Raw genomic sequence first — 26,613 nt, forward strand, 5'->3', positions numbered from 1 at the left:
CTCTGAAAATTATTATTTCACACTATTCTCTGAGGTTAAATTTGCTGCCAACATTTATCAATTGTCTACTTTGCATAAGTCATTTAAATTGTACCAAGTTGTGTTTATAAAACGAGGGCAGGAGAATTGCTTGAACCTGGGAGGCGGAGGTTGCAGTGAGTCGAGATCACACCACTGCACTGCAGCCTGGGTGACAGGGCAAGATTCCATCTCAAAAAAAAAAAGACCAAAAAAACAAAAACTACCCTTAAAGACAAGCTACTGTTCTCATTAGAGGCTGTGGTCTGGATATAATGTGTCATTTATTTTTCTCTCTCCCATGAGGCCTTCTCAGTGTAGGCTTTCCAATGATAACAATAGCTAATGTTTTAAAACGATTACTATATGCCAGGCACGGTGCAAAATGCTCATTTTGACATGACATGATGTCATCCATTATGTCATTTAAACCTCAATAAAACAAAACAAAAACAAAATTCAGAAGTTTGTTCTTTTATTCTACTGATGAGGAAGTTAAGACTTTAGAAGGTGAAGGTATTTTTCCAAGTAATGACTATCAATTCCTTGTATAGTCTGAACCCTGACCCTGGACCACCTGACTCAGCAGCACACACTCTTTGCCATAAAGTGGTATCGTGGGTTTGAATGATACAGGGCTGAGGTACAGATCGATACGTAATTGTTAACTGAATAATGCATCAATGAATGATGACAAAGATTGCAGTAAGAAAACCTTCCTGTCCCCTCCAACATAGATCTATTCATTTTCCTTTTCTTTTCTCAGTCGTTCAGAGGGAAGTTGATATTAAACCTAGAGGTTTCTGTGCCCATAAAAAATAAGCAATGATTTCTGAGAAGAGAACAAGTTAAGTTTTTATGGAGTGCTAATTTTGCTGGTGGGTAAAAGGGAAAATACAAGCAAGTCTCGATGAGCCTGATTTTCCCACAGAAAGGAATCTAACTGTGGGGAATAATTAGGGCAACTGTATGTTGGGAGGTTTGAAGGTGGGGGAATGTAAATGAAGAAGTAGTAACATTTGTGAAGCAACATGATAGGACATATATTAAAATATTTATATAATGTTAAGCCATCATCTAGCATCTAAATCAGTATTATTAAAACAAACTGGCATATTGCTAGTTTTGATTTATTTCCAATTCAATCATTTAGTCACTAGTTCCTTTAAACTCAAAGTATGGTCTCTCATGAAAAGCTTGTTAGAAATGCAGATTCTTAGACTCACCCCAGACCTACTGAAATCAAATCTGCATTTTAACAAGATCCCGGGTGGTTAGTGTGCACACTGAAATTTCAAAAGGACTCCTCAGTTCATTTCGTGCATTCAACTTTATGGGAAATACTGATATACTAATTATATGACTTTTATAAGCATTTTATTAATTAAAAAATTTAACTACATAATTATTTTTAAGTTCGCTCATTATAAGAATTTTACTTCTGTTGGTTGATTAATATGACAATTGAAGAACAGCTATCTTATTTTCTTCATTTTTCAGTTATATAATTTGACAGTTTATTCACAAGTAAGAACTCTTTTCTTCTTCACGATGTTTTATTTTTTATTTCTTTTCATAGTAATTTATTCTCATGCAATGCCTAGACATAGGATTTGGAACACTTAAATAAAGAAACTCTTAAATTCCCACCAACAGGGATAAAGAAAAAAAAAAATCTAGCCCTGAAAATTTCATGGAAAATGGGTAAGATAGTCATTTGAGAGTGGCCAAACTCAGTGTCACAGTTCTTAGTAGGACCCTGCATGATGAAGACTGATTTCATTTCCAAATAAGTGCCAGCTCCGAGTAGACCCATCAGTCTGAGCGTCAGATCTATTGAAAAGAAAAATGAGTAACTGCTCAAAAATCATGCATTATCAGTATACAGTTTGTTGAATATATTAAACCAGGGGTCCTCAACCCCAACAGTCCGTGGCCTGTTAGGAATTGTGCTGCACAGCAGGAGGTGATCAGTGCAGGAGTGAGCGTCACTGCCTGAGCTCCGTCTCCTCTCAGATCAGCAGCGGCATTGGATTCTCACAGAGCGTGAACCCTGTTGTGAAGTGTGCGTGCAAGTGATCTAGATTGCGTGCTCCTTATGCGAATCTAGTGCCTAATGATCCGAGGTGGAAGAGTTTCATCCTGAAACCATCCCTTGCCCTGGTCTGTGGAGAAAGAGTCTTCCATGAAACTGGTGCCTAGTGTCAAGAAGGTTGGGGACCGCTGTAGTAAATGTCTCCTGGTATAGGGAACCCCTGACAGTCACAAAGCAAGGTGCTGGCTGTTAATACTAATTAGACTTTAAATTCAGCCAACATGAAATCTGTTACTTTACAGTTAATTCTGAGGCATGGTGCATATTTATACGTGCTGTTTGGGATTTCAGATCTTTGGATACTTCTCCTCTGAAGAAGATCCTATTACTTCCCAGTTGGATGAAGAAAATTTGGTTTTCTTTGTGTCTAGAAAACGGCGAATTTTAATTTCAGGTGACATTTTAATTTTCTCTTCCAAATTAGTACGAGTTTTAAAATTTTTCTCAAGAATAAATATTGGGACTATATGTTTCCATAGAATCACTTTTCATTTTATGTATTTGTTCAATGCTTTATCACGGGGTGTCGGGGTGGTGAGAGTTTCATATGCAGTATCAGAAGAAACTATGACTATTGAAATTGAAATATTATAATTGCTTTGAAGGACACTAAATAGAGAATGTGATGGGAGAAAATTCACATTTTCCTGAAAAAGACTCAGACTTCCAGTGAAAACTCTCTGCAATGATGTCACAATAATGCATGCTCCAGGAAAAGAAGTCACGTTTCTTTTAAAGTATTCTTCAAATTAAGTTTTTGAGTTTTCACTAAACGTGACTCTTCCATTCACTCTCATCTACCCGTGATTATCTTAAAGAAGTTTAATCTGACATCTCTGGAGAGCTTGGGCCAGTCACGGAGGGGCATTGTCCCCAATCTGGGAAGTCTCCAATGTATGTGTTCTTCATTTTCAACTTTGAGCCTGGGACCCAGGACCTCCCATCCCTCTCCACTCTTAACACCTTGGGTTTTCTTCTCCTTCTTCCCTCCATGGTGGGAGGAGGTCAGGAAGAGGGAAGACAAACCTTCAAACCTACTCCTGTCTTCCAGCATTTCCTCCCATATTCTGAAATGAAGGTCAAATGTGATGTCTCTTTAAAAAGCACCTGGAGGTTGGGCACGGTGGGTCACGGCTGTAATCCTGGCACTTTGGGAGGTCAAGGTGGGTGGATCACCTGAGGTCAGGAGTTCAAGACCAGCCTGGCCAACACGGTGAAACCTCATCTCTACTAAAAATGCAAAAATTAGCCAGCCATGGTGGTGCGCACCTGTAGTCCCAGCTACTCGGGAGGCTGAGGCAGGAGAATCGCTTGAACCCCAGAGATGGAGGTTGCAGTGAGCTGAGATGTCACCACTGCACTCCAGCCTCAGTGACAGAGCAAGACTCTGTCTCAAACAAACAAACAAACAAAGCACCTGGAATGCTTTCTGAGCCAAACCCATCTTCATCCTTGACTCTTCCTTAGCCCAACCACAGACCTTAACAGAGCCTGGCCTCTGGTCATGGGAACTAGAAAGCAAAAACGAAAACAAAAACCCAGACACAAAAGGGCTATCCCTTCTGCCACCACACTGAGCTGAGGAGGGCCCAGAGCAGGGCAGAAGTGTTGCTGGCAGCCTATGTTAGAGCTTTGAAAGTCTTTTTCTAGATGACAGTTGCATTCTATAATTCATTTATCATTCAACAAGTATTTGTTAAAGTCTACTATGTAGGCCAGATACCTTTCCAAATGCTAGAGACAGAGCAGTGAACAAACAGACACAAATCCCTGACCTCATGGAGTTTACATTCCAATAGGGAGAGGCAGACAACCACAAATATTAAACAAGTAAAATGTACAGTATGTCAGATGGTAATACATGCTATAGGACAAAAAGTAAGCAGGTTGTGGGGAAAATAAAGCAGGAATGTGGGAAGCAGAAGGTGGTTTGAGAGCGGGAGCATGGTGTTTGACAGGGTGGTCAGGGAAGTCCCCACTGAGAAGGTGAAAAAGATCTGTAGAAAGTGAGAGAGAAAACCATGTATTTCAGGTAGTGGGGACAGTGGTGGAAGCCAAGGTTGGAGAGGCAACAATGGGAGTGGGGACAGATGTATTGGGACTTGTAAGACATGCTGAAGACTTCTGAATGAGGCAGAAAGCTACAAGGGGGCTGTGGATAGAGGAGAGGAGTAACCTGAGTTATCCTTTATATTCTATTCTAGCTTCTGCATTTAAAATAGTCTGTAGTGTGGACGGGGTGGAAGCAAAGAGAATGATGGTGGCTTGCAATAGGGCAGTGTTTCTCCATCTTTATTTTTTAAATTACTGACCCCTACGGAGCCTCTTTAGACTTTTTGCTCCTAATTGCCTTCCCCTCTGCCTTATCTTGCTCCATGCCATTTTAATGCCTCAGGTATTAATTATTAAGTGAATCCAATTATATACTACATGCATATCTGCACTTTCTGCACAAAAAGAGTAAAATGTATTCATGTTCCCTCCAAGAACTGATTTGTACCCATTTGGGGGCAATATCTTCTCTGTTGAGATACACGGATGAGGGTGGTAATACTAGGGTATGACACCTGTTCACTTGCCTTTCTTTCCTAAGAGTTTGCAATTATAAAAATTAAGTACCTGGAAGAAATTCTATATATATGGCTTTATCATTCAGGACATGGCCATAGAAACATGAAAGTGTCTAGCTAGTCTTTTTTTTTTTTTTTTTGTCAAAAGGCACATTTTTTTTTTTAAAGCCTTAATGACAGCTCTAGTTTCATTCTTTTATACTGAAAAGCCTGAGATAGTATTATCATGTGTAAACCACAATGGTGCGAGTTCAAAGAAAGGAGTCCTAAGAGATGTGAAATATCTCAAAAAAGAAATGATTCCAAATGATGTTTAGAAAACGTGTTCTCTGTGAAATATGCACATGCACGTGTATGTGTGGGGGGTGGGTGGGTGTGTGTCTTGCATTTTCTCTGGGAATTAATGCACCACATTTAGTTAGAAAGCTCTATATATGCAAATTAGTATCTCTGAGGATCATTAAAACACAATGGTTGCTGGGTTTTATGGTTTTACTCTAATTTTTAAGTAACTTGGGGCTTTCTAGCAAAAAAGCTGTTTATCTTTTGTTGTTGTTGTTGTTGTTTTGTTTTTTGAGACAGGGTCTCGCTCTGTCACCCAGGCTGGAGTGCAGTGGTGCAATCACAACTCACTGCACCTCAACCTCCTGGGCTCCAGAGATCCTCCCACCTCAGCTTCCCGAGGAGCTGGGACTACAGGCATGACCAACCACACTCAGCTAATTTTGTATTTTTGGTAGAAATGAGTTTGTCATGCTGCCCAGGCTGGTATCAAACTCCTGGACTTGAACAATCCACCCTCCTCAGCCTCTCAAAATTCTGGGATTATAGGAGTGAGCCACTTGTGTCTGGCCATATCATTTTTTTTTTATAAAACAAACCTAATGAGTTTCAGCATCTTTACTGCTGAAAGTTGAAATTAATATTATGCTGTTGACAGGTAGTAGAAGACGAGATGTGATTAAGAGCATTGTCAAGGTACCTCACCTGGATTTACTAATAACAGCTACTCAGAAAGGATTAATAACAGTTTTTAATAACCAGGTAATTTCTTTTTCTTTTTCTAACTGAAGGATTCATTTTACAATAACCAGGTAATTTAAAAGCTTGGATTTCTGTCTCCCTCCCTCTTTCCCTCCCTTCCTCCCTCCTTCTCTTCCTTCCTTCCTTCCTTCCTTCCTTCTTTCCTTCCTTCCTCTCTCCCTGCTCTCTTCTTTCCTTCCTCCCTCCCTTCTTTCCTTCCTTCCTTCCTCCCTCCCTCCCTCCCTTTCTTCCTTCCTCCCTCCCTCCCTTTCTTCCTTCCTTCCTCCCTCCCTCCTTCCTTTTCTCCCTTCCTCCTTCCCTTCCTCCTTCCTTCTTTCCTCTCTTCCTTCCTCCTTCGCTTCTTCCTTCTTTCCCCCCTCCCTTCTTTCCTTTCTCCCTTCCTCCTTCCCTACTTCCTTCCTCCCTCCCTCCCTCTCTCTCTTTCCTTCCTTCCTTCCTTCCTTCCTTCCTTCCTTCCTTCCTTCCCTCCTTCCTTCCTCCCTCCCTCCCTCCCTCTCTTCCTCCCCTCCTCCCTTCTTCCCTCCTCCCTCCTCCCTTCCTTTTCTCTCTCTTGGTTTGTCTCTGCATTATATATATGTATCAGGTACAGCGGAAACCATAAATTGTATTTTAGAGTTATTCCAAAAAAAAACCCCCAAATATTTAGTAATGAGGAGGCTGCTGTGCCCTGTGGCAATTCTTTGGAACTGGTGACTGCATTTGGCATTGTTCCTCAGGGTGTCATATCGAACCATGTGGCATCAACACAATTAAAAGATGCTCCTGGATAATGTCTCAGTTAAAATCAGAAACACTCATGAGCCAAGTGATTAATAAAAGGTCCCATCAGGAACTTTGGACTTGAAATAAAAATGAATTGCTCAAATTCCAGCCCCGCTGTTTTACTAATTACGTCATTAAGTAGGGAGCTTAGCGAGTCACTTACATCTTTCACATCTCTTTTTTTTCCACATCTGTAGAATGAGGACAATAAAACCTGTCCTCCCTCAAAGGATTGTAGTGAAGGTCAAATGAGAGAATGGGTGTAGAAACACTTTATGAACAATACATCCCTACATGAATGTAAGGCTTTGCTATTATCAATGTCATTTCTAAATTTGTAAGTTTTGGACTTTCACTTTAATGGAATATGTTACAATATACCCTACATAATATTTTGCTATGAAAATAAAAGGTAAATCTTTGGTGTTATTTTAAAAATCCTAATGATTAGTTCATTTCCAACTAGAAACAAGCTTTATGCAAGTAAAATATCTTTGAAATAATCACTATGTGATTAAAATTTTTCACATAATTTTCAGTTCTTCAGTAATCTCCAGTTCAGGGAATCTTTCCGAAGCTGAAGTCACAGACAGCCAGATTCTGTCAGAGGTGGGGGCTGTGTGGCCCTGGAGGCGGTGCAGTGAGGGATGCAGAGTGTGGGCGTGGAGTCTGGGCTCCAGCCTCGCACTAACACTTAGAGCTGTGTGTGTTATTTAATATCTGCATGCCCTGGTTCCTCATCCAAAATCATAGACCTTCCTTCTTGCTCTTTGAGTTAATACTAATGAAGTGCTAGCATCATTAGAGTTCCTCAGTAAATGTTGGCAATTGCTGTAATAAACAAATAATGTGAAAACAAAAATGAATTTGCCTCATTTAAATATAAAAACCTCGATCTTTTTCTCTTGGTGCATTATTTACCTTCTCTTTTGTTACCTCAAAAATAGAACTAAGATGGTATCTAAAAAATAATAGGAGAAGGAAAATAATTATGTGCATACTAAAATATTCAGAATGACGTGAAATAAGTCAGGTGACATTATCACATTTCCACAGATGCTTTACAAACATGCACATACACACAAAAGCTTATAGATGGGCACGTGCATACTCACGAATGTGCAAACACATATGTTTTTTACAAGATAATGTAACTGGAGAAAAAGATGGCTAAGAAATTAATGGTTTTGTTTTGTTTTTGTTTTTTGTAGAAACAGGGTCTCGCTGTGTTGTCCAGGCTAGTCTCGAACTTGTGGTCTCAAGCCATCCTCCCACCTCATGGCCTCCTAAATTGCTGGGATTATGGGAGTGAGCCATGTCCAGCCCAAAATTAATTATTTTGAGATTTGATACAGCAGGAATAAATATTGTTTTGATTGTTGCAAGCCTTACAAATATGACGTATCCTGTGAGAAAAGTTAAGCTGAAAGTGTAGGTCACAGGAGTGATTTATTAAAAGGTAGCCCTTAACAACTCCAAATATCTTGGATTAATTCATAATTTAGGCTGTATCTGAAGTACAATAAATATAGTTCAGGATTTTCTTGATGATATAAACATTAAATGTTATTAATAAAAATTCAAAATATATCTATAAGGATTATGAAACTTTTAAAGCAGCTGAGAGGACTTTAAATAGGTGACTTCCACTAAAGATATATATAGAGAAAGAGCAGCAGAAACCACAGGTGTTCTGGTCTGCTACTCACCGGTTTTCTTACAGTGATGTATTTTTCCCATCTACAAGTCAGTCCCGGGTTAGAAAAGCCTTTTTGAACTCTTCAGATGAAAGGCAGCCTGTGGGTAGCCATGACTAACAGCTTTAGTGATCTCTGTGATCTACTTTCTCTGTTTCACATCATCCGTTTCTTCTGGGCCACTGTTTCCTAGATATTTCTCAAGGCCATCTGAGCATGTAAAAGAAACAAGGTCATTGAAATACTTCAACTACTTGCCTTCATCTTGGGAGCAATTTCCATGCCACAAGAGTGGGAAAGGCTGCTCATGTATACACTAGCTCTCTGCATGGGATAAAGCTGTGGTTCTTAACTGGTGTAGTACCCAGTGCATATATATTCACTCAACAGGTGCTTATTGAATAAAAGAGGAGGCCCACTGGGTAAAATGTTCTTTTAAGTCTCAACTTGGACAGAGTTAACTTCAAATGAAAAATGGTAGTTTTTCTCAATCACTCTATTTAGTAACTATTCTTGCCATTGCTGTTAGATTATTTTGCATTCCTATTTTTTGGCATCAAATGTTGCTCCAAACAACTAAAAAAAAGAGATGTAGTTTGCATAAAGAAGGAAGAAAATGATTAGTGAAGTGTAAGACTCTTAACAGCACAGTCACCAGGTTTAACAACGAGCCACAGAGGGATAAGCCTTGCTCACAGCAAACAGTCCGCATCATTCCACAGAGCTAGCTGTTCCAGGAGAAGGAGAAACAGGGAGGAGACTTACAGAGGGCAGAATGACAGCTGAGATGAAACCAAGAAGATTCTGTGTTGTTTTAGAGTCAGCATTTTCATCTTTAATTGTAGTGTCAACTAGATTTCATTACTCTCTTCCTTTTTCATAGATGAGAGTTCAGACCAGCACCAATGTTACAGTAAGTACACTTAAAAAATTCCTAATTAAGTCAAGGTTAGAGCGGTGATGATGGTTCCTTCACAATTACTTAAAATCTCTATGAAGTAATGAATAGACTCTGGATATATATTTCCTATATTATAAATTTATGTTTACTGGCTAGGATCAAAACTAAGCCTTGAGCAACAGCAAAGAGGACCCAGGTCTTGCTTTCTGGAGTTAAACTGACTGCAGAGAATTGCTTGGAAACTGGTCACTCCTTGGAAGCTTCAATTTAAAAGCTTCTCAGTTTTTCTGAGCATCTGTTATCGGAGAATGTAAAGAATGGATACAACCCAAGTTGTGAGAACAAGGAGGTAGCCCGTGGAAATAATTAGAAAATATTTTTATTTTAAAGTTGAATACAACATTAAAAGTTTGAGTACAATTTTGTAATTTATTTAATCCACATCACTAATCGGAATAGTAATTGCAGCAGATGTTGTAAAGCTATAGTGACTTGCTTGCAGAATCTCATTACGGATTTACGAGAGCTGGGAGAATGCTTGACTCTTTCATTGCTTGCACGCACCGAATACCCTGAACTACAAAGGAGGCTGCCATGCTTCCTGGCAAAGGAGTCTGGATTCTCTGTAAACTTCTGAACCTCCATTTTTTAATTATTATACTTTATGTTCTAGGGTACATGTGCATAATGTGCAGGTTTGTTACATATGTATACATGTGCCATGTTGGTGTGCTGCACCCATCAACTCGTCATTTACATTAGGTGTATCTCCTAATGCTATCCCTCCCGCCTCCCCCCACCCCACAACAGGCCCCGGTGTGTGATGTTCCCCTTCCTGTGTCCAAGTGTTCTCATTGTTGAACCTCCATTTCCTAAACTGGAAAAAAAAAAAAAAGCCAGCCCTGGAATTTCTAACAGGTTTTACAGAATGTTGGAGGCCATGCCTGAAATGCATGTAGCACTCATAAATGGAAGCTTCTGTTTCTGTTAAGGAGTGTGTTGTTGATATTACAGCTCCTAGCCATGCCAGCTTGGTGTCTTTAGGTAGGATACAAGAAAGTCTCCTTGGTCTCCACTTATCATGGACCAGGTCATTACTAAGGTCTTTGTTTTCTAGCATGGGGACAGGGCTGGAGAGCTCGCTTAATCAGCGCCCTAAATCTAGTCTCCTAGTGCCCATGTGACGAAGCGGCCTCACAGCAGTAAATAGTGCACAAAGATGCTCCACAAACTGCTGTGTGCTTCCAGGGAGCAATCCCATCGCTAACTGAATCATTCTCCAGCTGATAGTACTGAGACACTCAGGGTAAGGGTGAAAGGGGAAAAGATGGGAGCCTGTATCCAAGATGCTCAGACAGGATGTACTGCAAGGCTTCTCTGTAACAAGGCAGCAAAATGGGGCTTTTAGTGTGACTAACCTGCCCTTTGTTAACCATCACCAGGTCATAGAAGGAAATGCATTATATCCCCCACTTCTCTGCTTTTCTGTCAGGACACCTCCTGGATTACAGGGTGTGATTACCTCTTGCAGCTGAAACGAATCGTAGCCACGACAGAAAGGACCATTATTGTCTGGGATTATAAAGCTCAAGGGAGCAGCCAGGTATTGTGCCAAGAGAAATACTCAAAGAAATGAGATTGTCTTTTCAGTAGTGGTACAGTATGAGCAATCCACTTTCTCTATTGAACATCAGTTTCTTCATCTGTAAGATGAGAGGATTTAAGTAAGTAGTCTCTTAGATCAAGTTCAGCATGTATATTCTGTAATTAAAAGGGACTATTCTTTCCATTTAGTCTATATTTAGTTCAGTGGGGGTTGGGTTGTTTTTGAGTGAGGGAGTAATTCCTTTCTTCTTTTATGCCCTTCTCTGAATCCATGTATTATCTTTCTTTGGGTATACTCATGTTATCAAGTTCAAATCTTTTCTCCCAAGTCCAGCTTCATTAGGTGAGAAAATTACTAAAATCAAATGTCTAAGTCTGGCAAAAACATCTAATGAGGCAGCCCTTCAGTGGCTGAGATGTTACCGCTTAACCAATCTATCGTATTTATTGAGCATTTGCAGACATTTAGAAGTAAGGATTATGTTCTCTGCACTCAAACAAAACTCAGTCTTGAAGTTCCTCATGAATAAACATAATATATAATATGATGATACAGCAAATTATATGGTGCAACAGGGACGCAGGGAGGGTGAGATCACTGAGCACCGAGGTTATTTAAAAATATCTTCAGGAAGCAGACTGACTTTGAAGGACATGGATGATTAAGAAATAAATTAACCTTCCTTCATGCCTTGCTTGTTCCTAGCCTTGGTAAAAAACTAACTTTCTTTTGCTATTTGTTCACAATGTTGTAACCAACTAGTGATGCCAGAGTAATTTTAAAGATGGCAGCTTCTTGGTCAACGTACTTTATTATGTGCTGGGTTATAGACCAGGTTTATTAATTTCCAAACCCCTAAACTCCAAGATCCTGAACTTTGATCATAACCTCTTCTCCTAACGCTGTTCTGTTTCCACTCTTGCTTTTCAATCCCATAGACGCCTCTAGTTCCTTGAAAACATCATGTTCCAGTCTTCACTCCCTCTCAACTCTTCTCTTCTTCCCTTCTGGTCTGCACCCTCTGGGGGTGTCATCTGAGCTGGTCAGCCTCACCCTTCATTCTCTTCAATATTTGTCCTTCAACCTGGAGAGATGCCCTAGCCCTTCTCTGCTCCTTTACAGTGGCTAAGCACTGATGGAAAAGAACCAAACAGTGCTATTTGGCACAATTACAAACTTAGGGTCTGCAGACTCAGCTGGGCTCTCAGTGGCTCCATCAATCTCTTTCTGGCCCTAACCAACTCACTGGCCCATTTCTTGTAAGTCATCCACAATTTCAATATTCTTCTCAGGCTTCTCCCTGTAGTATAAGGACTTGTTCTCTATTTTCCTGCAAAAAACTGAATCTACTATCAGACTTGTCCTCTTTCAAATTCCAGTGCTTTCACCTACAGATTTAACTGGAAACCACATCCTTACTTTCGTCCCCTCTCTGAAGGCAAAATATCCTTGCATTTGACACGCCCTCCCCTCCTGTCTCGGCCACGACATGGCTCTACAGCCTCCTCTCTCTCTCTTTCTTTAAAAATTGTTTAAACTTTTTTATTTCCATAGGTTTGGGGATCACAGGTGGTATCTGGTTACATGAGTAAGCTCTTTAGTGGTGATTTGTGAGATTTTGGTGTACCCATCTCCGAAACAGTAGGTACTGAACCCAATTTGTAGTCTTTTATCCCTTACCCCCTTCCCACCCTTTTCCCCGGAGTCCCCAAAGTCCATTGTGTCATTTTTACGCCTTTGCATCCTCATAGCTTAGCTCCCTCTTATGAGTGAGAATATATGATGTTTGATTTTCCACTCCTGAGTTACTTCACTTACAATAATAGTCTCCAGTTCCATCCAGGTTGCTGTGAATGCCATTAATTCATCCATTTTTATGGCTAAGTAGTATTCCATTGTGTATACATATATACCACAGTTTCTTTATCCACTCGTTGACTGATGGGCATTTGGGTTGGTTTCACATTTTTGCAGTTGTGAATTGTGCTGCTAGAAACATGAGTGAGCAAGTAGCTTTTACATATAAGGACTTCTTTTCCTCTGAGTAGATATCTAGTAGTGGGACTGCTGGATCCAATGGTAGTTCTACTTTTAGTTCTTTAAGGAATCTCCACACTGTTTTCCACAGTGGTTGTACTAGTTTACATTCCCACCAGCAGTGTAGAAGGGTTCCCTTTTCACTGCATCCACACCAACATCTATTATTTTTTGAGTTTTTGATTACAGCCATTCTTTCAGGAGTAAGATGGTATCATATTGTGGTTCTGATTTGCATTTTTCCTGATCATTAATGATGCTGCGCATTTTTTTCCATATTTTTGTTGGCCATTTGTATATCTTCTTTTGAGAACTGTCTATTCATGTCCTTAGCCCACTTTTTGATGGGATTGTTTGTTTTTTCTTGCTAATTTGTTTTAGTTCCTTGTAGATTCTGGATATTAGTCCTTTGTCAGATGTATAGATTGTGAAGATTTTCTCCCACTCTGTGGGTTGTCTGTTTACTCTGCTGGCTTCTTTTTGCCGTGCAAAAGCTCCTTAGTTTAATTAAGTCCCAGCTATTTATCTTTCTTTTTATTGCATTTGCTCTTGGATTCTTGGTCATGAAATCCTTGCCTAAGCCAATGTCTAGAAAGGTTTTTCCAATGTTATCTTCTAGAATTTTTATAGTTTCAGGTCTTAGATTTAAGTCCTTGATCCATCGTGAGTTGATTTTTGTATAAGATGAGGGATGAGGATCCAGTTTCATTCTCCTACGTGTGACTTGCCAATTATTCCAGCACCATTTGTTGAATAGGGTGTCCTTTTCCCACTTAATGTTTTTGTTTGCTTTGTTGAAGATAAGTTGGCTGTAAGTATTTGGGTTTATTTCTGGGTTCTCTATTCTGTTCCATTGGTCTATGTGCCTATTTTTATACCAGCACCATGCTATTTTTGGTGACTATGGCCTTATAGTATAGTTTGAAAAGAGAGAGTGTGATGCCTCCAGATTTGTTCTTTTTGCTTAGTTTTGCTTTGGCTATGCAGGCTCTTTTTTGGCTCCATATGAATTTTAGGAATTTTTTTTCTAGTTTGGTGAAGACTGATTGCACTCTCCTGCTAGACTCCCTCCTCTCAACCTCCTCTTAGTCTTCCTCTCAACCAATTCAAGCCCCAGACCAAATGTCACTTTCTTTGGCCATGGGACCTGTTGTGGCCTTCTCAGTCACTGTGTATCAGAGCACTGTGATTTGTTTCCTTAAATGCACTTCTACCAGAATGGTAGCTCTACAAAGTCAGAAACTGTCCTGTTCACCATTGCACAGTCGTGCTGCAGTAGTTCTTGGCACACAGAAGGAAATATATAGATAAATGTTTGTTGACTGAACAAATTTATAGAGACTGAATCACGGAAGAGCAATAGCTGTATAGCTTAGTGGCCCCATTGAATAGTACAAAATCAGCTTGACACATGCTAAATATTTCTGAATAAACTTGGATGGTAGGATAATTTTTCTTCTGGTGACTCCTTGGGACTTCGATATTTGATTTTCCTGTTTGCCACCCAGTTTTATGTCAATAGTCTGGTAACACCTGAATCTTGTTATGCTTACTTTAATATTTTCTTATAAATCCAAAAAAGGGTCATTTACAGTCACGCATCAGAAAAATCTCATTACTTATTGGCCCAGGGGTAGGCACTCTACTCCTTTCTCCACAAAACACCCAAAATAACAGCGAGTGTTCTATAACTTTTATTTGGTTAACTGTTTTTTTTCCCTCTCTCAAATTATCTTATACGATAGGAGAATCTACAATAAGAAACATTGGAAAGTGAAATTTTTGTCAAATAATACGGGAGATATTTATTGAATAGAGCAAAGTAGCAATTCATTAAAGTCATTTTTCTGTTTCTAGGAAAATTATTTTGTCATAAAGCCAATGGATCACTGCCTCCTGTGTGTGTGTGTGGTGCCTTTGCCTGACCATCTCTGCCGAGATGACATCCTCTTGGGGGATGATGGGGGTTTTGTGAACAGATTCACAGTCAACAGTGATGACTTTGGAATAAAGCAGGCAAAATCCAAAAGAAAATTACAAAATCAGGTCTTAGACTCAAAGAACTTTAAAAGGTAAGGGTATCATATGGCTAATTTAATTCTTTTAATAATATAGTCTTTTGCAAGTAAGCTTTATGGTGAAAAGTGAAAAATGAGATTTAAATTATAGAAAATAAGAAATTAAGAAAAATTAAAGTAATATAAAAAATTAAGTATAGTCATTGTTCATATATACACACACACATGCACACACACACAGTGAAATGCTTCTGGCCCCAAGAAACTGTCAGTGTAATAGCTCCTAATTTAAGTGCTATTGACAACTAAAACTTACAGGTACTTGAGTAGATTGAAAAGTTAAATGAAAAAATTAAATCATGAAAAAAACTATAAAAATTATGTGACTAGTTACGAGCACTTGAATATGGGAAACATTCTAAATGTAAAAGCAATGGATATAGAATTCAAAGAAAAAGTGTCATAGATTTGACTATATACAAAATAAAACCTCTGGACATCAAAAGATAGTATTTTAAAAGCAAACTGGAATAAACATTTGTGACAAATATGACAGACAATGGGTTGATATTTGTATTGGGTCATAGAGTTCAATTAAAAGATATAATCTTCCAAGAGAAAAATGAGCAAAGGTCATGAACATGTAACTCACAAACGTGCACACAGTACAAATGGTCAATAAACATTTCAAAGTGATCATCACAAAAAAATGCTAACAATAGTTATCCCCAACTGATAATTATTGTCTTCCTTATAATAGCAATGTCTTTAAACTTTTTGAGAAAGGTACATATTACTTTTATTAGCTGAAAAACCTAAATTTTATGTTAAATGGTCTTCCTTATTTATCAAAGAAGTGCAACTTAAAATCAGATACAATTTTTCACTTATAAAATCAGAAATGATTAAAAATGGGGAAGATGCTGTGACCTGGGCGTTCTCACACTGTTGGTGGTAAAAGTATGAATTGGATCCACCTTTCCGGAAAGAATCTGGGAAGCTGCATCAAGTGCCTTCATAACCATTTATACACTAGGACCTGGTATCCCTATCTTCAAAAATCTTAAGAATGGTTATCACAGCTTGCCCCTCCCCTCCCCTCCTCTTCCCTCCTCTCCCCTCCCCTCCCCTCCTCTCCCCTCCCCTCCCCTCTCTTTCCTTTCCTTTTTTGATGGAGTCTCACTCTGTTGCCCAGGCTGGAGTGCAGTGGCGCAGTCTCAGCTCACTGCAAACTCCGCCTCCAGGGTTCAAGCGATTCTCCTGCCTCAGCCTTCTGAGTAGCTGATTTCAGGTACGTGCCACCACACCCGGCTAATTTTTGTATTTTTAGTAACAACGGGGTTTCACCATACTGGTCAGGCTGGTCTCAAACTCCTGACCTCGTGATCTGCCTGCCTCGGCCTCCCAAAGTGCTGGGATTACAGGCTTGGCCCACAGCATTATTTCTGATGGTAAATTATCTAGTGTCCAACAAAAGGGAAATGATTAATTTAGATGATTAATCATTTACATAAATAATTCAGATATATAAATATATAATAAAAACATAAATGATATGTAATATATTTATATATAAAATACATTTTTTGTCTGACACCTAAAATACATTCAGATTTCAAGGATGTTCAGCAAATCATAGTATAACCATATGTCATGTACCCATTTAATTGTTTTGAAAAATATTTAATAGTATGAAAAGGGTTTATGACATAATGTCAAGTAAAAATGATTTATCTTTCAACATATGAATTTGGGGTATAAAAAAATTTTAATTTAATTAATTTTTATGTATATATGAATTCAGTCTTATAAATGTATATATGTGTGTGTATTTCTACTTAGAAAAATATTGATTATAAACAGACACTTCTCAAAAGAAGACATTTATGCAGCCAACAGATACATGAAAAAATGCTCATCATCACTCGCCATTAGAGAAATGCAAATCAAAATCACAGTGAGATACCATCTCACACAAGTTACAATGGCAATCATTAAAAACTCAGGAAACAACAGGTGCTGGAGAGGATGTGGAGAAATAGAAACACTTTTACATTCTTGGTAGGACTGTAAACTAGTTCAACCGTTGTGGAAAACAGTGTGGCGATTCCTCAAGGATCTAGGACTAGAAATACCATTTGACCCAGCCATGCCATTACTGGGTATATTTCCAAAGGATTATAAGTCATGCTGCTATAAAGACACATGCACACGTATGTTTATTGCAGCACTATTCACAATAGCAAAGACTTGGAATCAACCCAAATGTCTATCAATGACAGACTGGATTAAGAAAATGTGGCACATAGACACCATGGAATACTATGCAGCCATAAAAAAGGATGAGTTAGTATCCTTTGTAGGGACATGGATGCAGCTGGAAACCATCATTCTCAGCAAACTATCTCAAGAACAGAAAACCAAACACTGCATGTTCTCACTCATAGGTGAGAATTGAACAATGAGATCACCTGGACACAGGAAGGGGAACATCAGACACTGGGGCCTATTGTGGGGTAGGGGGAAGGGAGGAAGGATAGCATTAAGAGATATACCTAATGTAAATGACGAGTTAATGGGTGCAGCACACCAACATGGCACATGAATACATATGTAACAAACCTGCACATAGTGCACATGTACCCTAGAACATAAAGTGTAATTTTAAAAAATAATTAATTAATGAAAAAAAGAAAAATATTGAGTATAAATATCCAAAAGTTTAATAAATAATTTCTATAGGACTTCAAAGAAGTAATTTTAAAAATTTTATTTGCTTTCTAAATTTTGTACAATGAATGTTTTTTCTTTATAAAGACATTAAAAAATGGATTATACTTTGTTATGTAACAAATACTTATCCCAGAGTTAAAATATGCAATTAAAAGCTCATTACAACTGATACTCCATGGAATTAAGACTAGTCCCGTTGCTGGAACCCTAAGAATGATACAAGAAAATTAACTGGCTCCATTTTCCATCTTTCACATGTAAGCAGTATTGCTTAGTCCCAACAGAGAATTAGACCTGGTGGAGGGCTTCCCCAATATGTGACGTGCTGCTCTATATACTATTAAGCATTTCATTCTAGTTATGCTAGACTCATAGAACAGATGCTGAGACATGAATCTGCTTTTTATTAATATGTGTGCCACCTGTCAGAAAATTCCATGGCTCGTTTTTCAATCCCTGTTTTCATTAGATAGACATGTGAAAAATGAGGTTTAGAAATCTGAGGAAGTTAAGGAATCTGGGTACAGTTAAAGGAATGCTAATTCACGTTAGTTCTTGTGGTTATTATATTCATGTAGATGATTTAATCGTGCAGATCATTCAAATCATTCAAGACTGTGGTGTACATATAGGCTGAGTGTTGCAGCATTTTCTTACACCAAGAGATCTTCAAACCTCACCAGAATGAAAAGTATTAAGGCCAAAGAGATAATTAAATTCTGGTGCTATCATACAAGTTTTCCTGCAGCTGACATCTGTAGAATTCATTCTTGTTGAATGGGTGGATGTGGGGGTAGTAAACACTGATATGCAAACCATTATACAAATTGAAGAAAAAAGCAACCAGCATCCAGAGTTCAAACATATCTGGCATGAGAACAGAAAGCTCCCTCTCCACTCGGTTTAATGTCATATTGCAGAACGTTCATGCCTTGAGCTATAAACATTTCTATTCCTCAACTAGAATTTAAGCAACTTGGTGACAATACTTTTTACCTTAATCATCCTTGTGTCCTTAGTACCTGGGATGCAATAGGTGTTCAAAATTTGAATGAGGAGACAAGCCATTAAATATGGGTAAATATAACACCATGAAGACAAGAATTTTGAGGCAGAGGTTTTGTCTGTAACCTTAAGCCCCACATTCAAATGTTTTGTGAACTGATGGCCAACACTCTGACAAGGAATATGATCACTATCCCCCACTCAGCTTCACCAGTGAACTGAGATTATACATTTCCCAGTACTTCAGTTTGAAAAGTATTAATGGAAAATATAAATATATTTTCAAATGAATTGATTCAAATAAGATATAAAAGAATATGAAGCATACTGCTCCATTTGGATGATTAGAAATTTTCTAGTAAAATAAAATAGTGCCATTATTAAATTGGGATTCTTCTAGATTATTCTTTTAATTCTGAATTCACAGCTCAAAGTTTGATGTCTTTTAAAGTTACTTTTCCATTTTAAGTATGCTTGATTATAAATAAACAGTTAAAAGTGGGCCGGGTGCAATGGCTCATGCCTGTAATCCCAGTACTTTGGGAGGCCGAGGCAGGCAGATCACCTGAGGTCAGGAGTTTGAGACCAGCCTAGCAAACATCATGAAATCCTGTCTCTACTAAAAATACAAAATTAGCCAGGCATGGTGGTACACACCTGTAATCCCAGCTACTTGGGAGGCTGAGGCAAGAGAATTGCTTGAACCCAGGAGGTAGAGGTTGCAGTGAGCTGAGATCACACCACTGCACACTGCAGCCTAGGTGAGAGAGCAAGACTCCGTCTCTAACTAACTAACTAACTAAATAAATAAAAATAAAAAGTGTTATAATGCATTGGGCTGTATTCTACATTCGGGTTTAGCACAATTCAGTTACAATTCAGTTAAAGTCAAAATAAATTGCTGAATAGAAACTTACATTATACGTTTGTGTGTCTAACATAAATCTCCCCTGCCTTTTCTTAATCCCCAGTGTTAAAAGGAAGCTACATAATGACTGGGTTATGAAAATTAGATATATTTCAGCCCTAAATTGTTTTGGATCCTGCTCCTTAGACAGTAATCATTCATTAGTTTTGGAATCCTTGAAGAGACTCGAGGATAATTTGTAAGTACAGTCATTTATATACATGAACAGTCTGTGAATTTCAAACTTTTTACAATGATAAAACCATGACAGCTTTGGAACTTTCAAACTGGCTTTAAGAAAAATCAGACATTAACTATTCCATTTGTTTGGGAAAGTTAATTAGATTTCTCAGGAAGAAATTGAAGCCACTTATGCAAATTTGAACATGATGTGTCCTAACATCAACTGTGCTCATTCGTTTATTTCTATCATCTACTGAAATTAATCAAGATGAGTGTATCTATAACCTATTTCAAAATATAGTTCTGTTGGTAAAACTTTATAATTTTAAAATCACTCTTACAGGTCAGTTGGCTAACCAAGAGCTTGTGAGTATGATCTGTAGACCAGTCATCACGTTTCATGTGTAATAGACAAGTTGGCATTCTCATAGAAAGGTTCATTTGAATATTGTCTTATTTCCAATCTGGTTAAATAGGTATTAATAACTAGAAAGCAGTTATTGTATCTTGATTTGGGGTTTTAAAATTGCATTGAGATGTATGCTACAACACGAATAAATATCAAAACCATGAAGCTGAACAACAGAAGCCAGACAAAAAGACTGTATAGTGTATGATTCCATTTATATGTAATATCCCAAAAAGGGGCACATTTATAGAGACAGAAAGTACATCAGTGGTTGCCTAGGACTGGTGGTAGAAGCAGGGATCCCAAATGGGCCCAAAGGGACTTTCTGGGATGATGAAAATGTTCTAAGCTTCTTGTGGCGACTGTTGGTTGTTACACAATTCTCTAAATTTACGAAAAAGTATTGATTTGTACACTTACAATGGGTGAATTTTATGATACGCAAATGTTATGGTACCTACTGGGGTATTACGTACCCTAATAAAGATGTCTCAGAAAAGTGCATTGAGACTCCTGGCTGCCTTCCAGCCTGGCATGTAAAGAGCTTGGAAGTTGCCATTCCATCCTAACAAGTAAAAATGTAACAAACTAAAAGAATGAATGATTTTTCTTAGATCCATCAGAGAAGTAAGGTCACAAGGCAGCTTTGTTGCCCCCATATTGGAGAGAGAGAGGGGCAAACGCTGAGAATCACAACTTACTGGAGCAGAAATTCACAGGCAGGAACCCCCTGAGTAACCAGCATAGGGCAGGAAAGCCTAAACTGTAATGGACAAGCGCTCAGCATGGACAGTTTTAGAGTTAAAAATTCCAGGGGTGCCCAGTCATAGGGGCCCCTATGCTTTTGTGAGTTTTACTTCCCGGAGTTCAACAGATTCTTAAAGTATCAGTGAAAAATCCACTCTTGCTTCTGGCAGAGGGGAAGGAAAAGGAACCACTTGGAAATGTGCCAGAACACGTTGTTCTTTCCAAGGCCTGCCCTCAAGAGACACTATGTTATCAGAGTCTAAGCTATTGGAACTTTGTCTGGGAATAGCTCACAGAGGGAAGGAAAATACCCACTCTAACTTGTGGTCACACCTAAGAGGGAGGGTGAGGAAGACTGAGAAGCACCTGTGGAATTCACAATCCAGACACACAGGCTCATCAAGACACACAGGCTCATCAAAAGAATGAGACTTCCTCACAGGATTCACCTTCCCCCACAGCTTACCAACATGTTACTAATGGTCTATTTACAGCAGTTCCCTTTACCCAGTAAATCATGTCCAGCTATCAAGAAAAAAATTACAAGGCATACTAAAAGGCACAAAACAGACTGTCAGAGTGATCAAAAAACAAGTCCCAACTATATGCTGTCTATGAGAAACACACTTTAAATGTAAAGCCACATATAGGCTAAAAATAAAAAGATGCAGAAAGATATACCATACTAAAACTTATCAAAGGAAAGCAGAAGAAGCTATGCTAGTTCTATACAGAACAGATATCAGTGCAAGGAAAATTATCAGGGATAAAGAAGGGCATTACATAATGGTAAAGGGGTCAATTCTTAAAGATGCCCTAACAATCCTCAATGTGTATGCACCTAACAACACAACATCAAAATTAATGAGGCAAAAACTAAAACTGCAAGAGACAGAGCAAGCATCAGAATCAGATTCAGACATGGCAAGGAAGTTGGAATTATCAGAATGGGAATGTAAAACAACTATAATTAGCAGGCAGCATACAAGAACAGACGGGCATTATAAACAGAGAGATGAAAATTCTAAAAGAATAAAAAATTCTAAAGATCAAAAACACTGATAGAAATGAATAACGCCTTTGATGGACTCATTGGTATACTGGACATAGCTGAGGAAATAATTTATAAAAGATTCAAAAACAGAAAGCAAAGAGGAAAAAAACGTAAAACAAAACAAAACAAACAAACAAACAAAACCGTAGGCTATCCAAAAACTGTGGACAACTGTGAAAGGTGTAACACATGTGCGATGAGAACACCAGAAGAAGAAAGGGAGAAAGGAAGAAAAGGAACATTTGAAGTAATGACTAAGAATGTCCACAAATTAAAATGAGACACCAAACCCCAGATCCAGCAATATCAGAAAACACCAAGAAGGATAAATGCCAAAAAATAACTATACCTAGGCATATCATATTCAAACAGCAGAAAAGTAAACATAAAGAAAAAACTGGCCGGGCGCAGTGGTTCACACCTGTAATCCCAGGACTTTGGGAGGACAAGGCGGGTGAATCACAAGGTCAGGAGTTAGAGAGCAGCCTGACCAAAATGGTAAAACCCCATCTCTACTAAAAATACAAAAATTAGCCGGGCATGGTGGCGCGCACCTGTAATCCCAGTTACTCAGGAGGCTGAGGCAGGAGGCGGAGGTTGTAGTGAGCTTAGATCGCACCACTGCACTCCAGCCTGGGCGATGGAGACTGTCTCAAAAAAAAACCAAAAAACCTTGAAACAAGCCAGAGGGGAAAAACAAACAAACAACTTGTCATAGAAAAGCAAAGATAAAAATTACTTGTGATTTTTCCTCAAAAATCATAAGCAAGAAGGGCAGAGTGAAATATTTAAAGTGTTAGAAGACCTACCAGCCTAGAATTCTGTATACTGTGAAATTATCCTTTAAAACTGAAGGAGAAATAAAACTTTCTCAGACAAACAGAAATTGAGGAAATATGCTGTCAGTAGACCTGCCTTCCAAGAAAGGTTAAAAGAAGTTCTTCAGAGAGAAAGAAAAGCCGTAAGTCAGAAACTTGCATCTATATAAAGAAAAGAACAGCATCAGAGGAAGAAAAAGTAAAGGTAAAATAAAAACTGTTATTTTTGTTATTCTTAACTTTTCTAACAGATAATTTGTTCAAATAATAATGACAACAATGTATTCAATTATATGCACAATATACACATGTATAAACATACATGTATGTATATATGGTATATTTGCTATGTGTAAGCAAAATAAATGACAGCAATAATACAAATAATGGAAGGAATTAGGGTTTTTGTTTATGTTAATATACTTGTCCTGCCTGGGCAGTGCAGTGTTACTTGAAAGTGAACTTGGATTAGCTATAAATGTATATTGCAAATGATAGGTCAACCACGAAAAGTTGTTTTAAAAAATGTATAACTGATATTCTAAGAAAATAGAGAAAATGAAATCATGTAACTTGTTTATTTTAAAACACAAAAGGCAGAAAAAGAGTAAAAGACAAAAATAGAATCAAAGAAAAGGAGCAATTAATAGAAAACAGTTACAAACATAGTAGATGTTAATCCAACTATGTCAATAATTACTTTAAAAGTCAATGGTCTAAATACACTAGTTAAGAGCAGAGATTGTCAGAGTGGTCACAAAACAAGACCCAACTCTATGTTGTCTATAAGAAACCCACTTTAAATATAATGACACATATAGATTAAAAGTACAGGGATAGGGTACAATATACCGTGCTAACACTTATCAAAAGAACACAGGAGGCCGGGCGCTGTGGCTCATCGCCTGTAATCCTAGCACTTTGGGAGGCCGAGACGGGCGGATCATGAGGTCAGGAGATCGAGACGGCTAACACGATGAAACCCCATCTCTACTAAAAAATACAAAAAAACTAGCCGGGCGTGGTGGCGGCGCCTGTAGTCCCAGCTACTTGGGAGACTGAGGCAGGAGAATGGCGTAAGCCCGGGAGGTGGAGCTTGCAGTGAGCCGAGATCCGGCCACTGCACTCCAGCCTGGGTGACAGAGCGAGACTCTGTCTTGAAAAAAAAAAAAAAAAGAAAGAAAAGAAAACAGGAGTTACTATGCTAATTTTAGACAGAACAGACATCGGTGCAAGGAAAGTTATCAGGGATAAAGAGGGACATTATATAAAGACAAAGGACCCAATTCTTCAAGAAGCCATAACAATCCTTAATGTGTATGCCACCTAATAACAAAGCGTCAAAATTAATGAGACAAAAACTTATAAAACTGCAAGGAGAAATACATAAATCCACGATGTAGTTAGAGACTCCAACACCCCTCTATCAGACCCAGCAAGGAGAAAATCAGTTAAGGACAGTTGAACTCAGCAGCACTATCAGTCAACTGGATAGAACTAACATCTGTAGGCTACTTTATCCAAAAGCAGCAGAATACACATTATTCTCAAGCTCATATAAAATATTCTCCAGGATAGATCACATTCTTGGCCATAAGACACACCTTAACAAATGTAAAAGAATAGAAATCACATAATATATGTTCTCAGACCACAAAGAAATTAAACTAGAAATCAGTAACAGAAAGATAACTGGAAAATCCCAATAGGTGTGAAGATTAAACAACACACTTCTAAGTAACATGTGGGTCAAGGAAGAAACTTCAAGAGAAATTAAATCTTGTTTTATAGTCTTTTTCAGAGGATGGAAACAGAGGTAATACTTTCTAACTCTATTTTATTAGTTATTATTATTACTGTTTAGAGACAGGGCCTCACTCTGTTGCCCAGGCTGGAGCATGATCATGTGATCATAGCTCTCTGCAGCCTTGAATTCCTAGGCTCAAGTGATCCTAGAGACAAAAACTGATAGCTGATAAACTGCCCTAGTTTCCCAACTAGCCAGTATTGTAGGCACATGTCACTGTGCTCAGCTAAATGAGATCTTACCATGCTATGTATGCTGGTCTCAAACTCCTGGCTTCAAGAGATCCTTTCACCTCAGCCTCCAAGGTATGGAATTACAGGAGGGAGCCACCATGCCTGGCCTATTATTATTATTATTATTATTTTAGAGATAGGGTCTTGCTATGTTGCCCAAGCTGGTGTCAAACTCCTGACTTCAAGTGATCTTCCCACCTCAGCCTTCTGAGTAGCTGGTACTATAGGAGTGAGCCACCATGCTCAGCCTAACTCACACTATGAGTCCAACATTACCCCAATACCAAAATCAGACAAAGTCATTACAAGAAATAACTACAGACCAATATCTCTCATTGACATGAATGCAAAAATCATTAGTGAAATGTTAGTAAATCAAATCCGATAGGGTGTAAAAAGAATTATGCACCATGACTGACATGAACTAAATGTTTGTGGACCCCTCAAATTTATATTTCCTACCCCTCGAAAACTATGGTATTAGAGGTGAGGCCCTTGGGAGACAATTTAGGTCATGAAGGTAGATCTTTCAGAAATAGAATTAATGCCTTTGTAAAAGAGACCCCAAAGACTTCTCTAGTTCTCTCTCTGCCATGTGAGGCTGCCACAAAGAAACAGTCATTTGCAATGTAAAAGATGGCCCTTGACAGACCCTGACCATGTTGGCACCTTAGTCTCAAGTCTTCAGAACTGAGAAAAAAAAGTTTATTGTTTAAGCCACATAGTCTATGATACTTTGTTACAGCAGCATGAACTGACTAAAACTATGACCAAGTGGGATTTATTCCAAGAATGCGAAGCTGGATCAACATTCAAAAATCAATTAATCTAATTCATCGCATAAACAAGCGAAAGAAGTAAAATCACATAATCATATCAATAGACGCAGACACGGCATTTGACAAAATCCAATGACACTTATATAAAAAGACTTAGCAAAGTAGGAATAGAGGGAACATCATCAACTTGTAAAAACATCTACAAAAAACCTCCGATTAACATCATCTACAGTATTGGGCAAACAGTTTTCCCACTAAGATCAGGTATAGCATGTTTGCACAATACAAGGTTATTGTATAAAAGTCAATAACCTTCCTATATCCTAATAATTAACAAGTGTCATTTTAAATTAAAAACATAGGCCAGGCACAGTGGCTCATGCCTGTAATCCCCACACTTTGGAAGGCCAAGGTGGGTAGATCACCTGTGGTCAGGAGTTCAAGATCAGCCTGGCCAACATGGTGAAATCCTATCTCTACAAAAATACAAAAATTAGCCAGGCATGATGGCAGGTACCTGTGATCCCAGCTACTTGGAAGGCTGAGGCGAGAGAATTGCTTGAACCCAGGACGCAGAAGTTGCCACGAGCTGAGATCGCACCATTGCATTCCAGCCTAGGCAACAAAGCAAGACTCCGTCTCAAAAAAAAAAAAGAGGAAGAAGAAAACAAAACAGAAACACAATGCCATCTACATTAGCATTTGAGAATGAAATACTTAGGTATAAATCTAACAAAGTATGCAAGATCCATATGAGGACAACCACAAAACTCCAATTAAAGAAATCAAGGAATTAAATGAAGAGATATTCCATGTTTATGAATAGGAAGACTCAATATTGTCAAGATACCAGTTTTTCCCAACTTGATATATAGATTTAATGCTATCTCACCCAAAACTCAGCAAGTTATTTTGTGAATCTTGACAAGTTCATTTTAACATTTATATGGAAAAGCAAAAGGTCTCAAGTATTCAACACAACAATGAAGAGGAAGAAAAAATCACAGGACTGACAAGCCAAGACATAAAGCTATAGTAATAAAGATAGTGCGGTATTGTAAAACAATGGAAAAAATAGATCAATAAAGCAGAAATAGACCCACATAAATATAGTCAACTGCTCTTTGACAAAGGAGCAATACAATGGAGCAAGATATTCTTTTTAACAAATGGTTCTGGAACAAAGAAAT

The 26,613-nt window shown here is 38.4% G+C and overlaps 1 protein-coding gene across 4 annotated transcripts in view; it reads left to right on the forward strand.

Annotated features, from left to right (window-relative positions):
• WDR64 (WD repeat domain 64) overlaps nucleotides 1-26,613 on the forward strand; it is a 162,917-nt gene that overhangs the window by 15,181 nt on the left and 121,123 nt on the right. For 2 of the 4 annotated variants that reach the window (XM_017953364.3, XM_017953374.3), the window contains exons 3-8: nucleotides 2,405-2,507; nucleotides 5,624-5,727; nucleotides 9,070-9,099; nucleotides 10,580-10,690; nucleotides 14,588-14,802; nucleotides 19,458-19,592. In XM_017953364.3, the coding sequence (XP_017808853.1) occupies nucleotides 2,405-2,507; nucleotides 5,624-5,727; nucleotides 9,070-9,099; nucleotides 10,580-10,690; nucleotides 14,588-14,802; nucleotides 19,458-19,592 (698 nt within the window). The remainder of the gene's footprint in view (nucleotides 1-2,404; nucleotides 2,508-5,623; nucleotides 5,728-9,069; nucleotides 9,100-10,579; nucleotides 10,691-14,587; nucleotides 14,803-19,457; nucleotides 19,593-26,613) is intronic. The other 2 variants (XM_017953367.3, XM_009196564.4) reach the window with 2 other exon arrangements.

The sequence above is a fragment of the Papio anubis genome, chromosome 1 (assembly GCF_008728515.1).
Source record: "Papio anubis isolate 15944 chromosome 1, Panubis1.0, whole genome shotgun sequence".
NCBI lineage: Eukaryota > Metazoa > Chordata > Mammalia > Primates > Cercopithecidae > Papio > Papio anubis.